At 39.7% G+C, this 14,926-nt stretch overlaps 1 protein-coding gene across 15 annotated transcripts in view; it reads left to right on the top strand.

The window, feature by feature from the left end:
• KMT2C (lysine methyltransferase 2C) overlaps positions 1-14,926 on the top strand; it is a 294,763-nt gene that overhangs the window by 65,941 nt on the left and 213,896 nt on the right. For all 15 annotated transcript variants that reach the window (XR_009533406.1, XM_060108762.1, XM_060108749.1 and 12 more), the window contains exon 2: positions 12,948-13,036. Coding sequence is in view for 14 of the 15 variants with exons in the window: in XM_060108762.1 (XP_059964745.1) it covers positions 12,948-13,036 (89 nt within the window). In the remaining variant the exon portion in view is untranslated. The remainder of the gene's footprint in view (positions 1-12,947; positions 13,037-14,926) is intronic.

Below are 14,926 nucleotides of genomic sequence, written 5' to 3'. Positions count from 1 at the left end.
AGAGAAGCCTGTGACTATCTCGGAGAAGTGTTCTAGGCAGAGGAATCCATAAATGCCAAGGCCCTGAAGTGGAACATCTTAGGTGTGTTTATGAAGCGCTAGGTGGCCAGTACAGCAGGATGGCAGAGTGTAAGGAGGAGAGTGTTTGCACATGAGGATCAGAGGTAACCAGGACAGGCACATTGTGTAGGGCCTAGTAGGACACGAGGGCTTAGGGCTTCATCCTAGATGAGAAACGGTTGGAGGATTGAGAGGAAGAGAGTGACCTGTTTTTAATTTAATGTTCAGAAAGATCATCTAGAATTGTTTGGGGAGCCTTTAAGCCAGTGAGAATGGAAACAGGGAGGTGCTAATTGTGATATAGCCAGTGGTTAAGAATATTGGCTATGGAGTTAGACCTATTACATTTTTTTTCTTCAGCTAAGACAGCAAAAGAGATGATTTATTGTTACATGTTACATTCACCCACGACTGAGAATAGAATTAGTCCAGTATGTCAAAGGTCCAGGGCAAAGGACCAAAAGGGACCGTTTTGGTACGAGCAAGGTGGGTCTCTCAAAGGTGGTCGAGGCGATCAGAATGGCCATCCATGTTCCAGATCCACTGAGACAAGTTCTAGACAGTAGGCAAGCAGTCCAACAATTTGTACCAGCGTCCCTGGCCTCTGGCTTCCGTCGTTTCTGCTCCTGTGGCTTCCATGGGTGTACAAGTTTACCTGGACCTCTGCCTCATCTTTCTTCTTTTGCACTTCAGCCTGCGCATTCGCTTCTTCCTCCACTTCGCTCTCGTGGCGCGGAGGTTTCTCAGAAGGTGGCGCTCTGGACCTGTTAAATCTGAGTAAACTCGAAGATCCGTTATCTTCCCTGACCTTCATTGTATTCATCTGTAGAATAGAGATGGTGATAAAACAGTGGTCTTACATGCTAAATACTCAGTAAAGGTTAGTTGTATGATTCCCAATTGTAACAGTAACAAAAAGAATGATGGTGACTTGAGGCTCTTAGCAGTTGTAAATGGTGAGAAGTTTGCATGTTTGGAATACAGGTCTCTCCTGCTATCCGAAAGTAGTGTTCTTATGAAACCTTTCATAAGGCGAGATGGCATAAAGCGAAGAAGCAGTTACCCCTTTTTTTTTGGAAAAGTGAAAATCCTCTTTGGATTTCTTTTGGTTGGTGAAAACAGGTACTAATGTAGGTCTCTTGTGAAAGTGAAGTGGCATAAAGCGAGCTTTTGAAAAGTGGGGGATGCCTATGTATCTTGAAGGTAGAGCTGACGAGATTCGCTGACATGATGTATGGGGAATGAGAGAAGGGGATCTAAAGTTATGGAGCTGGGTTACTCAGGCGGTTGATGCCGCTATCGACTGAGGTGGGAAACATTGGAAAAAGCAAGTTTCAGAGGGAGGGTGTGGAGCCACATTTGGTTTTTGATGTATTAACTTTAGAGATGCTGTTGAGTAGACAGTTAAACATGAGTTGTAATTCAGCAGAGGTAGGAAATAGAGGAATCTGGGAGTTAACAGCATATACATAAAGAGACTGGGTGAGATTACCCAGGGAATGAGCCTTTGTATGTAGAGAAGAGATTTAATGACAGAGCCCTGGACACTCTACCATTTAGGGGTCAGCAAAGAGGAAGAGGAACCAGCAAAGGAAGGGAGAAGCAGCAGCCAGTGTGGTAGAAGAATCAGGAGAATGTTATGTCCAAGAAGCTAAGGAGAAAACGAGCACTTGTCCCATGGGCGTATGACAGATTGAGAATTGGCAAGTTGTAGGTGCTTGGTAGAGTAACTAGATAATTTATTGATCAAACCAAGACACCCCCCCCCCCTTTCTGGCTGCACTGTGCAACACGTGGAACTTCCCTGACCAGGGATCGAACCCGGCCTCCTGTAGTGGAAGGTGCAGTCTTAGCCACTGGACCACCGGGGAAGTCCAAACCAAGACATTTTGAATGTGACAGGAGCACAATCATTATGCGAGAATGACAGGCCTCAACTGGCACAGTCCAGGCAAACCCAGTTGTATGTCACCCTGTTCTTTAGTGACCCTGATCCCAACCCCTTCAGTGGGATGTGGGGGAGGACATTCAGATAGAGAGGCATGGAGCTGAAGTGGATAACGGGATACAGAACTTTTTCAAGGAGTATTGTTCTAAGGTTGGTGCGGAGAAGTGGAGCAGTAGCTGGGAGAGGATGTGGAGTCCAGAGAGGGTTTTCTTTCTTTCTTTCTTTCTTTGTTTTTTTTTTAAAGAAGATTGTTGTTATTGCAGTAAACTGTATGCTGATGGGACTGATTTTCAGAGTAGGAAAGGTTGATAATTCAGGAGAAGAAGGGAATAATGCAAAAGTTCATGAACAGGAAAGAACATGTGATCCGGAACACAAGTAGAGGGATTGATGTCAGCTAGGTGCATACATAGTATGTTTAATAGGAGGGAAGGTAGAGTATATGGGAAACATTCAGGAAAAGCGGAGGGTTTGGTAGGAGGATATGGAAACTCTTCTGACTACCTCTGTTTTGCCACTGAAATAACAAGCAAGTTCTATCAACTGAAGGGTGTAAAATGGAGAGTCTTAAATTTTCTTTTTTTACTTTTGACTGCGTTGGGTCTTTGTTGCTGTGTGTGGGCTTTCTCTAGTTGCGGTGAGCAGAGGCTACTCCTCGTTGGGGTGCACGGGCTTCTCATTGTGGTGGCTTCTCTGGTTGCAGAGCATGGGCTCTAGATGGGGCTCCAGTAGTTGCAGCACGTGGGCTCAGTAGTTGTGGCTCATGGGCTCTAGAGCACAGGCTCAGTAGTTGTGGTGCACAGGCTTAGTTGCTCCGCAGCATGTGGGATCTTCCCGGACCAGGGCTTGAACCCATGTCCCCTGCATTGGCAGAGGATTCTTAACCACTGCACCACCAGGGAAATCCCTTAAATGTTCGAAGACAGAAAAAGTATGAAATAAATGTCTAAGGTAATGGGAGAGTAAACTGACCCAAGTGGAGATTGCTGGGCAGCAGTGAGGGGCTGCTTGAGGTGTGAGATTAGAAATACAAAGTAAAGTCAGTAGCCTGGCTGTGTCTTTTTCCCTCAGCTTGAATTCACAGACTAGAGTAGGTGGAGGGTTAGATTTAATAAGGATTGAGGTTTTTCACAGACAAATATAATGGAATGAAATAAAAGGAAATATTGAGGGTCTATGTAATGGAGTGATTATAACTGCTGACCATGGGATCCAAGCTGGGAAAAGAGGTAATAAAGATACGGGGATGAGGAGAGGGTCCCAGTGTCAATAGCTAACAGTGAGTGCCTACCAGGGAACTGGTGCTGTAGGTGCTTTACATTCAGTCCTCAAAGTAATCCTGGGAGGTAGTGCTTTTGTACCACTTTACAGATGAAGAAATTGAGGCACTGAGTTTAAGCAGCTCATATATGGTTGTGCAGCTGGTAATTAGCCTTTTAATACAGGCAGTATGGCTCTGCAATCCCTGCTTGTAACCACTGTATTACAGCTGCCTTTCAGCTGAACCGTGAGAAGCTGGTAGGGGAGATGAATTGGCAGTTCCTGTAAGGTTGAAGATGATTGGAGTGAGGTCCTAGAGGGTGTAAAACTCCTATGGACCCAAGTGTACAAATGCCTGTTCAGGTCCCTGCTTTCAATCTCTTGGTTTTTTTGAGAGTGTGTGGGTCGACGTGTCTTGGTCCAGTGGAGTGAAATCCTGAGACACTTAGAGGAGAGATGGTCTTGAGCTTGTAAGAATTTTTCCTTTGCCAATTTTGATGTGTGAGGGGCTGAGTAATGAAGTTCTGACTAAAGTTATGTTTGGTAGCGAATACAGGCACTGGTCCAAGATAGCTAGCTCCCCTACCCCCAACAAATTGTTTTTTAAGTTGAAGTTCAGGAGGAACCAGTAGTTTTACAGACCTCAGTTCATGGGTCTTCTCCCTGTGGATCTGTTGCCCTCACTACAGTTTAGCTCTTACCAACTGAGTGACTTTGGGTAACTTATTCAACCTTTCTTAATTTCAGTTTGGTTATCTGTAAAATGGGAACAGCAATGTCTACTTCAACAGGATAGTTAAGAGGATTCAGTGAGAATACTGTACTTTAAGGTTTTTTGGTATTTTTTGTTTTGTTTGGTCGTTTGTTTTTGCTTCATGTATTTTGAAGTTCTGTTGTTAGGTATACATACACATTTAGAATTAGAATTATGTGTTGTTGGGAATCAGTATTATCAATATGTAATATCCTTCTTTATCCCTGGTCATTTTTTTTTTGAAGTTTGCTTTGTATGATATTAGCATATCCACTTCAGCTTAATTTTGATTAGTGTTGCGTGGTATATGTTTCCTTAAATATGTCATTATATTTGATAACAGTTTCAAGTAGGCAGCATATAGTTGGGGCATTTTCTTTTTTAATTGATTCTGACACAATCTCTGTATTTTGATTGGAGTCTTTTTAGGCCACTTATGTTGAATGTAATTATTAATTTGTTTTGATTTAAGCCCATCATTTGTTAATTATTTCTAGTGAGCCTTTAATTTTGGTTTTGTAATTTTTTATTTCTAAAATGTCTTCTTTATGTCTTTTCTTTATTTGCTCATACTTCCTATTTTAAATTTTAAGAGTGTTCAGTATCGCTCATTAGAACATTTTATAATAGCTGCCTCAAAGTGCTCATCAGATAATTCCAACCTCTGTCATTTTATCATTAGCCTTTTTTGTTCATTGTACTTTTTCGTGTGATTTGATATTTTTGTAGTTCTTTATGTATCAAGTAATTTGGATTGTTTCTTGAACATTTTAGATATTATAAGACTGTGTGTTTTAAAAACATGGAGAATGGTGGTAATTTTGATTTAGCAGGCACTTGGCCTGGGTAGGTCCAAGCTACAGGTTTCAACCAGCCTTTTGTGGGCTTGTAGTACAGTCAGCTTAGTTTTCAAAGCCTTTTGCAGGACTGTTTCTATTTGTACTGTGTGTGCAGTAGCAAGTAATCAGTCTGGGACCTGGCCAGAGGTCTGTTAGCTCAGTTCTGAAAGGCTTTCTTATACTAATTACGATCAGGTCCACCCATGGGCAGGTTGTTGGTCAGGTCAGGTGAGCTCTCTCATTTTCTGCACCTCAGCAGTCACTCCTGGGTTTCGGTCTTTGAGTTCAGGCCAGGAGATACTGGAGAGGTAAAATAGAAGTAAACTTAGTGATACTTTGGTAGTACTTTGAATTTTGGTGTCTGTTCCTGAACAATCTGCTGTTGTATGTCTTTAAGGAAACTCAAATAGCTGTTTCATGAATTATTTACATGTTTTATAGTTACACTCAGTGAGAGAAAAAGTTTGGCATATATTCCTTCATCTTATTTAGAGCTGGAGCCCCTTGATAATCTTTTGTTTGGGACTTTTATGTGTGTTTTTAAATCGAAAAATAGGTTGTAATTTTATTTTCTTTCATTACCCTTGTTTTGACTTGGTATGTATGACAATTACAATATCTGCAAAAAATGGGTAGTAGAGTGTTCCTTTTTTATTCTATGGAACAGGTCTCTGTTCATGATGGATATTGGTTTTATATAGTGCCTTTGATTTTGTTGTCAGTGGAATGCCAGCCTCATAGAATCAGTTGGAAAGTGCTTCCTTCTCCATTATTTACAGAAGATAGCGCAGGATTAGTATTATTTCTTAAAAGTTTGATAGAATTCATCAGTAAAGCCATTTGGGATTGGATTTTCTTTGTGTGAAGGTTTATACTTACAAATTCAATTTTTAAAATAGATAACTGGGTTATTCAAATTTTCTATTTCTATTCTTAAGTCATTTTTGGTAATTTGTGCCTTCCAAGGATTTTGGTCCATTTCATCTACATTGCTGATTCATTGACATAAAAATATTTATAATATAATGTCATTGTCCTTTTAATGTGTGTAGTTTCTCTAGTGATGACCCCTTTTTCAGGTTTTCTGTTGGTAGTTTGTGAGGATTTTTGTTTGTTTTTCTTTTCTAGATCATTTTTGCTTGAGAATCATCTATTTTATTCTTTCAAAGAAGTATCTTTTGGTTTCATTGATTTTTAAAAAAATTGTGCTTTTATATCATCGACTTCTGCTCTTTCTTATTTCTTCCCTTCTATTTATTACAGGCTTGATTTGATTTTCATTTTTTAATTTCTTAAAGTAGAGGCCTGTATTACTATTAGAGTTGAGCTGTTATTTTCTGATTTAACTTTTTTTTCTTAACTGTTTATTTTTATTGAGGTGAAGTTGATGTACTATATTACAGAAGTTTCAGGTGTAGAAAATAGTGATTCACAATTGTTTTACAATTTTTAAAGGTTATATTATTCAGTTTATAGTTATTATAAAATATTGGCTATATTCCCTGTGTTGTACTGTATATCCTTGTAGCTTATTTATTTTATATGTAGTTGGTACCTCTTAATTCCTTGATATAAGAATCTTACATCTTGACCCTGATATAACTATCTTGCCCTTGATATAACTATTTAAGTAAATTTACCTCATTCACTGCTTACCTGAATCTTAAAAATTTTGAAATGCTGTGTTTTTATTTTCATTTAGCTCAAGCTATTTTTAAATTTCCTTGTCATTTCTTTCTTGACTAGTGGCTTATTTAGAATTGTGTTGTTTACTGAATATTTGAAGATATTGCATACATCTTTTTTGTTTGTTTACAGTGTAATTCTGTTAGGACCAGAGAACATGTTCTATATGATTTCAGTCTTCTAAAATTTGTTGAACTTTGTTTTAAGGCCTACAATATGGCTTATTCTCTGGATTGTGTGCTTAGAAAGAGTAGGTATTCTCTTGTCATTAGGTAAGGTACTATAACTGTCAATTAGGTCCATGTGGGTTGGTAGTAGTCTTAAGTCTTCTGTCTCTTTATGGAGTTTTGTGTCTACCTGTATCAATTATTGAGCAGAGTGTGGCAATATCCAGATATAATTGTGGGTTTAAATATTTCTCCTTGCAATTATGTATTTTGAAACTTTGCTGTTAAGTGCATACATATTTAGGACTGTTATCTCCTTGATGAAGGTTCTTGTTTTCTGAATTTAATCTGATAAAATTTGCCTTTGAATTGTTGTGTTAAGACCATTTATGCTTAACATAACTATTTATGTGGATGGGTTTAAATCTACTTGCACTTTGTTTTATATTTGTTCATTCTCTTCCTTTTATTCATTTCCTGTCTTTTTTGGGTTAATTGAATATTTTTTTAGGATTCTATTTTATCTCCATTTGACTAATAAGCTGTGTGTGTGTGTGTGTTTACAAAGGAGTAGCTCTAGGATTTACGTTACACATTTTTAACTCATCAGAGTCTACCTTCAATTAATATCACTTCAGGTGTAATAAAAAGCCTGTACATCAGTATACTTTTACCCTCCAATGTTTTGAACTATTGTTGCCATATATTTAAATTTTATATATATTAGGAAATCCACAATAAATTATTTTTGCTTTGAACAGTGAGTTAACTTTTAAAGAGATTTAAAAGTAAGTCTTTTATATTTATTTACATAGTTACCATTTCCGTCACTCTATATTCCTTTCCATAGACGAATTTTGATCCAAATTTTTATTGAGTATTATTTTCCTTTTTTCCTGAAGAATTTCCTTAACGTATCTTCTTTTATTTATTTATTTATTTATTTATTTATTTATGGCTGTGTTGGGTCTTCGTTTCTGTGCAAGGGCTTTCTCTAGCTGCAGCAAGTGGGGGCCACTCTTCATCGCGGTGCACGGGCCTCTCACTATCACGGCCTCTCTTGTTGCGGAGCACAGGCTCCAGATGCGCAGGCTCAGCAATTGTGGCTCATGGGCCTAGTTGCTCCGCGGCATGTGGGATCTTCCCAGACCAGGGCTCGAACCCGTGTCCCCTGCATTGGCAGGCAGATTCTCAACCATTGTGCCACCAGGGAAGCCCCTTAACGTATCTTCTAATGAAGGTTTTTTGGTGAAGAATTTGTTTAGCATTTGTTTGAAAAAAATTTTAGATTACTATTATCTATCTATCTATCTATCTATCTATGGCTGTGTTGGGTCTTTGTTGCTGCACGCGGGCTTTCTTTAGTTGCAGTGAGCTGGGGCTACTCTTTGTTGCTGTACACAGGCTTCTCATTGCAGTGGCTTCTCTTTGTTGCAGAGCACGGGCTCTAGGGCGCGCGGGCTTCAGTAGTTGCAGCACGTGGGCTCAGTAGTTGTGGCTTGTGGGCTCTAGAGCGCAGGCTCAGTAGTTGTGGCACACAGGCTTAGTTGCTCCGTGGCACATGGAACCTTCCCGGACCAGGGCTTGAACCCGTGTCCCCTGCATTGGCAGGCGGATTCTTAATCACTGTGCCACAAGGGAAGTCCCTACTATTGTTTCTGAAGGATACCTTTTGCTGCATGTTTTATTCAAGGTTTATGTGGTTTTTTTGTTTGTTTTTTTTCTTTAATTTTTTCCCATGCCCTTTTTTTTTTTTTTTTTTTTGCGGTATGCGGGCCTCTCACTGTTGTGGCCTCCCCCGTTGCGGAGCACAGGCTCCGGACGCGCAGGCTCAGCGGCCATGGCTCACGGGCCCAGCCGCTCCGCGGCATATGGGATCCTCCCAGACCGGGGCACGAACCCGTATCCCCTGCATCGGCAGGCGGACTCTCAACCACTTGCGCCACCAGGGAGGCCCCCCATGCCCTTTTAAATATGTTGTTTCACTGTCTTCTGGCTTACATAGTTTCAGATGAAAAAGTTGCAGTTTATTCTTATTTTTGTTACCCTGTAAATAGTATGTCTTTTGGGGGGGTTGCTTTTAAGCTTTTCTTTTTATTACTGTTAGTCAGCAAATTGACTATTAAGTGCCTTACTGATGTGTATGTGTGTGTCTGTTAGGGATTTTGTTGTGCTTCTTGTGTCTATCAGTTGTTTTTTTTTAATTTGCAATATTTTGTAGCTGTTATTTCACTAAATATTTTTTCTGTTCCCTTCCCTCCAACTCCAACCTAACACCTATTAGACTGGTTGTTATCATCCCATAGGGCACTGCATGCAGCTGTGTTTGTCTTTTTTCACTTTGTCCTTTATTTTGGGAAGGTTGGTTTTTTTGTTTATTTGTTTTTTGTTTGTTTGCTTTTTGCTATGTGTTTAAGGTCAATCATCTTTTCTTTTGCAATTTCTAATTGTTAATCTTCAAATTTTCATTTGATGTCATCTTTTGATGTTACTTCTATTAGTTACACTTTCTTCACATTTTAAATTATCTTCCATTTCTCTTCTCCTTTCATGTTTTCCATATTCAATAAGATAATAGCTGATTATAACTGATAATAGCTGGTTTAATATCCATGCTTATCCCTCTATCGTCTCTGTTGTTTTGTTTCTATTGCTTGATTTTTCTTCTGGTTATGACTCATATTTTCCTGCTTTTTTGTATAACTTATAAATTTTTATAATGCCACACATTTTGATTTTGTTGTTGTTATTATTTATTTGTTTTTGGCCATATTGGGTGTTTGTTGCTGTGTTTAGGCTTTCTCTAGTTGCGGCGAGCGGGGGCTACTCTTCCTTATGGTGTGTGTGCTTCTCATTGTGGTGGCTTCTCTTGTTGCGGAGCACGGGCTCTAGGCATGTGGGCTTCAGTAGTCGTGGTATGCGGGCTCAGTAGTTGTGGCGCAGAGGCTTAGCTGCTCCGTGGCATGTGGGATCTTCCCAGACCAGGGATCAAATCTATGTCCCCTGCATTGGGAGGCAGATTCTTAACCACTGCGCCACCACCAGGGAAGTCCCTTTTGTTGTTGTTGAGAGGTAGATTTTGTTATAATACTTTGACAAGTATTAGACATTTTTTGGCTACCAGTTGAATTAGTTGTGGATCATTTTGATTCTGTTGATACTTTGTCAGCTGTTTTAGGGATGGTCTAGAATAACATTTGTTCTAGGCTTCATTTAGCCCTGATCCTAAAGGTGTGTTCCGAATACATTATATATAGTCATTGAGGTCTTGGCGCTCTGGCTAAAGGGAACATGATTGATTCCTGGCTCTCTGTGAGCTCTGGGACTTGTTCGTATTGCAGCTCTTCTGTAATGGTTCTTTCCTTGGAAGCTGTTCCTGTTCAGCCTTGTGAGGTTTTTTTTTTTTTTTTTTTTTTTTTTTTTGCGGTACGCGGGCCTCTCACTGTTGTGGCCTCTCCCGTTGCGGAGCGCAGGCTCAGCAGGCATGGCTCACAGGCCCAGCCGCTCCGCGGCATGTGGGATCTTCCCAGACCGGGGCACGAACCCGTGTCCCCTGCATCGGCAGGCGGACTCTCAACCACTGCACCACCAGGGAAGCCCTGCCTTGTGAGGTTTTATACCACAACTGTACAGTTTGGTATTCAGATAAAAACTCAAGGGTACCCTTATGCAGATTTCTGGAGCTTTTTCTCTGCACAGCTCCTTCCTACTGCGTACTCTGTTCTACCAACTTCTAGCCTCCTTTAGCACCCTTAACTGATGATTGAGCAGATGAATGCAACATGGAAATATAAAATATATTTATTTTATTTTTGACTGTGTCGCTTCTTAGTTGTGGTACATGGGATCTTCATTGTGGCATATACGTGATCCTTTGCTGAGGTGGGGCTCCTTGCTGTGGTGCGCAGGCTTCTCTAGTTGTGGTACGTGTGCTCTCTAGTTGTGGCCTGCGTGCTCAGTAGTTGCGGTGCACGGGCTTAGTTGCCCTGAGGCATGTGGGATCTTAGTTCCCCAACCAGGGATCGAAATCATGTCCCCTGCATTGGGAGGCAGATTCTTGACCACTGAACCACCAGGGAAATCCCTCTAAAGTTTTTTTTTTTAAGTTAAACATGACTTAAACATAACTACTACTACTTAAACATAACTATTTGCCTTAATAAATTCTAAAAATAATTATTCTCTCTCTTTTTCTATGAACAATAAAATCAACCTTAGCCCTGATCACCCTTTCCCATCAAGTTTTTGTCATCTCTTATTTGTTCTGCCTACTTTCTCCCTTCCCCTCATGAATGATGCTGTTTTGGCTGCTTGACTTGGTGTGTTATATTGGCAAATTTCTAATATTAAATTATACTTGCATTCTCATTATATTTATTGGTATTTGTTTTCATCCATATTTTTTGGATATGTTAAGATTTTGCTTTGGTTATTTCCTTTTAATTTTTTTCTGTGGGATGAGGATGACTTTTTGACAGTGTGAGTATTGCACTTATAAAACTATTTGGACCTTGATTGCTTTAACTTAAAAAAATTTTATATCTCCTTTATTGGTTTTGATGGATTAATATCCTTTTAAAAATAAGATTTAGGCCTTCCCTGGTGGCACAGTGGTTAAGAATCCACCTGCCAATGCAGGGGACACGGGTTCAAGCCCTGGTCCGGGAAGATCCCACATGCCGCGGAAAAACTAAGCCCATGCGCCACAGCTACTGAGCCTGTGCTCTAGAGCCCACGAGCCACAACTACTGAAGCCCGCGCGACTAGAGCCCGTGTTCCACAACAAGAGAAGCCACCGCAGTGAGAAGCCTGTGCATCACAATGAAGAGTAGCCTCTGCTCACCACAACTAGAGAAAGCCTGCACGCAGCAACAAAGACCCAACACAGCCAAAAATAAATAAATACATAAAATTAAAAAAAAAGATTTAAATAGCTTTCCTGTTGTTTAAAAGTCTTTTTTGCTTTACCTGTTCATATTATTTTTCTCTATTCTTTATTGTTTTCAACTCTTTAAGTATTTTTCAAATAAATACTGTGTTCGTTTGTACTTTTTCTTTTTAAGTAATGAAATAATTTAAAGCTCTGAAATTATCTGAATACTGCTTTGTCAATTTCTCAGTTTTTTTTATATGTAATGTCTTTTTTTTCTTTTTTCTTTTATGTGTTTAAAAACTTTTTTTGACTCACTTCTATCCTTTATGAGACCTCAAAAACTTTAAAGGTCTTTTTAGTTAATTGCATTGGGTAAGAGAATTGTACTTTACCATGATTCTTTTTTTTAAACATCTTTATTGAAGTATAATTGCTTTACAATGTTGTGTTAGTTTCTGCTGTATAACAAAGTGAATCAGCTATATGTATACATATCTAACCATATCTCCTCCCTCCCTATCCCACCCCTATGGGTGGTCACAAAACACCGAACTGATCTTACCATGATTCTTATGTTTATTTTACTTTACTGAAGTGTTTATAAATTAAAATGCATCACACTTGTAAGGCAAGTGTGATTAGATCATGCTTAATAGTTAGATTTTTTTGTTTTTTGGGGGGTGGTTTGCAGGAGTGTGCCTCACTTTCTCCTTAACGGATAGGTGTCTTAAAAATGCAGACGTCTGGATATCACTCCTCAATTTCAGTAGATCTAGAGGTGTAGCCTGGTGTGTGAACTTTGAACCCACTAGGTAGTTAAAAACCACTACTGTAGGGCTTCCCTGGTGGCGCAGTGGTTGAGAGTCCGCCTGCCGATGCAGGGGACACGGGTTCATGCCCTGGTCCGGGAAGATCCCACATGCCGCGGAGTGGCTAGGCCCATGAGCCATGGCCGCTGGGCCTGCGCGTCCGGAGCCTGTGCTCCACAACAGGAGAGGCCACAGCAGTGAGAGGCCCACGTACTGCAAAAAAAAAAAAACACAAACCTCTACTGTAGACAGAGGGAGTGATCTCAAGGTCTGGTAAAAGAGGGGAAAACCTAGCCTGGAGAATACTTACAGAAGTGAGTTATGATGATACAAACATATTAATATGGGCCTGTCCCCACATTTAGGTATAAGGAAGGGCTGAATATGTGGGAAAAATGACTGTAAAGTGTGATATTTACTATTTGATGTGGTAAAGGAAAGGAAAAATTGCCTAAATTATTTTGTGTACCTTCAACTTGTGCTTTATTTTGAGTATAATTCTAAGATTTAATGTGTAACATTTAATTATATGTTTATTTCTTTGTCCATAGGCCTCGAAGTAGAGGAAAAAGTACAGTGGAAGATGAGGACAGCATGGATGGGCTGGAGACAACAGAAACAGAAAATACTGTGGAAACAGGTTTCAAAACTTAATTTAAAAATTTAAGAATGTACAGAATAATTTGTACAGTTAGCAGTCGTCTATACACCGAGTTCTAAAACTTCCATGTGCTAGAGTAGTTTAATAAGTAATGACAAAGTGAAAAAACTGAGTATTTCTCCCTTTTTTCCCCTAAAGCTCTGATTTAGTAGAAATCCTTTAATCTCTGTAGAGAAATATTTTATTAAAGCAAAATTAAAACTGGAGTAAACAGTAGTTCCAGGCCATTCGTATGATATCTCATGGGAGATTTCTGGCTTATGAACCATCTAGTGTTTGTTTATTGTGTTAGTATATATGTGAGGAAAAAATATGTTCCATTAGCAAATAATACTGTGAAATGCTGGGTAAGACCAGACCAAATACTTCCTAGTCTACTGGACTTTTAGGTGCCTTAAATAAGCTAATGTGTGTTTTGCATCTGCAAAAGGAAAGTAGAATAGGTTGCCCAAAGTGGTTTCCAAAGTTTATACCAAGTTAGTGATTTAATGACCTTTCAACAGGACTAGGTTTCATATTGTGTTCACAGGATATCTATGCGAGATGGTCTGTCATTGTCAGTGTTTTTACAGTTGTTGTTTAGACATAGTTGATAGGCTTTTTCTCTGATGTTGAATGTCACCACCTTGATGCTTACAGAATGTCATACAGTTTTTAGAGAAAATTAGAAATTGCCGTATCTTTTATAATATAATTTTCCATGAAGTACTTTTGGTTGTCAAATGTGTTGCTATTATATCCTTGTAATTCTTGGAGAAGCCTTCAAAAGTTCTGCATTTCTCATTCCTTTTTCCCATAGAGTCTAGTTAAGTAGAGTGACAGGAGAGAAGCTTGGAAGTTCAGAATTCTACATTTTACCCTTTGGTGTACATTCATTACCACATTATTTATTTATTTTTATAAATTTATTTATTTTATTTATGTTTTTTTTTTGGCTGCGTTGGGTCTTTGTTGCTGTGTGCAGGCTTTCTCTAGTTTCGGCGAGCAGGGGCTACTGTTCATTGCGGTGCGCGGGCTTCTCATGGCGGTGGCTTCTCTTGTTGCCGAGCCCGGGCTCTAGGTGTGCAGGCTTCAGTAGTTGTGGCTCGTGGACTCTAGAGCGCAGGCTCAGTTGTTGTGGTGCACGGGCTTAGTTGCTCCACCGCATGTGGGATCTTCTCGGACCAGGGCTCAAACTTGGGTCCCCTGCACTGGCAGGCAGATTCTTAACCACTGTGCCACCAGGGAAGCCCCTCTTTACCACATTACTTTAAACTTGGATTTATGTAAGTTCTCCACGAGTTATTTTTCATAGATTTTCCCCTTAATTTAAATTTTTTCTGTACTTTGTACCGTTAGTTTCTTGTGAAAAGTTTTTTGTGATTTTAAGTGACATTTGCGATGTCATGATTACTTGCAAGTCCCTTTAAGCCAGTGCGCTAAGACTGTCCACAGGTCCCGTTTGGTTGCACTTACCAGAAGTCTCCCTGAGTACTCTGTCTTAGCTCTGAAGATTTAGCACGTCCCTTTCCATTTTCCTCTCCTTTTCCCATTGTCAATTTTAATAATCTTCTCAACACCCAGACCTTGTAGCTCCTCGATTTCCTCAAAATCCTCTTCTCCAGCCCACCTCAGTCACTCATTCTTATGGCCAGACTTTAGCCTTTATCACTGTATCACTTACTAGGACACTTGCTGTTTCACTTCCAAAATCTCAGTTTCAACTGTCCATACTATACCTCTTCTTTTACTAGCTCACTTTTTCCTTATATCCACACCACAGTAATTCTTCAGACACACTGAATTCTCCAACTCAGTGATCTTACTGATGGGGTTTGTCAGCCTCCTTTTCTAGTTCAGATTCTGTGATCCATTATTGTAGTTGTTCTG

Source organism: Mesoplodon densirostris, chromosome 9 (assembly GCF_025265405.1).
Source record: "Mesoplodon densirostris isolate mMesDen1 chromosome 9, mMesDen1 primary haplotype, whole genome shotgun sequence".
Taxonomy (NCBI): Eukaryota; Metazoa; Chordata; class Mammalia; order Artiodactyla; family Ziphiidae; genus Mesoplodon; species Mesoplodon densirostris.
Note: the sequence above shows the minus strand (reverse complement) of the source record. Positions and strands in the feature narration are given on the sequence as shown.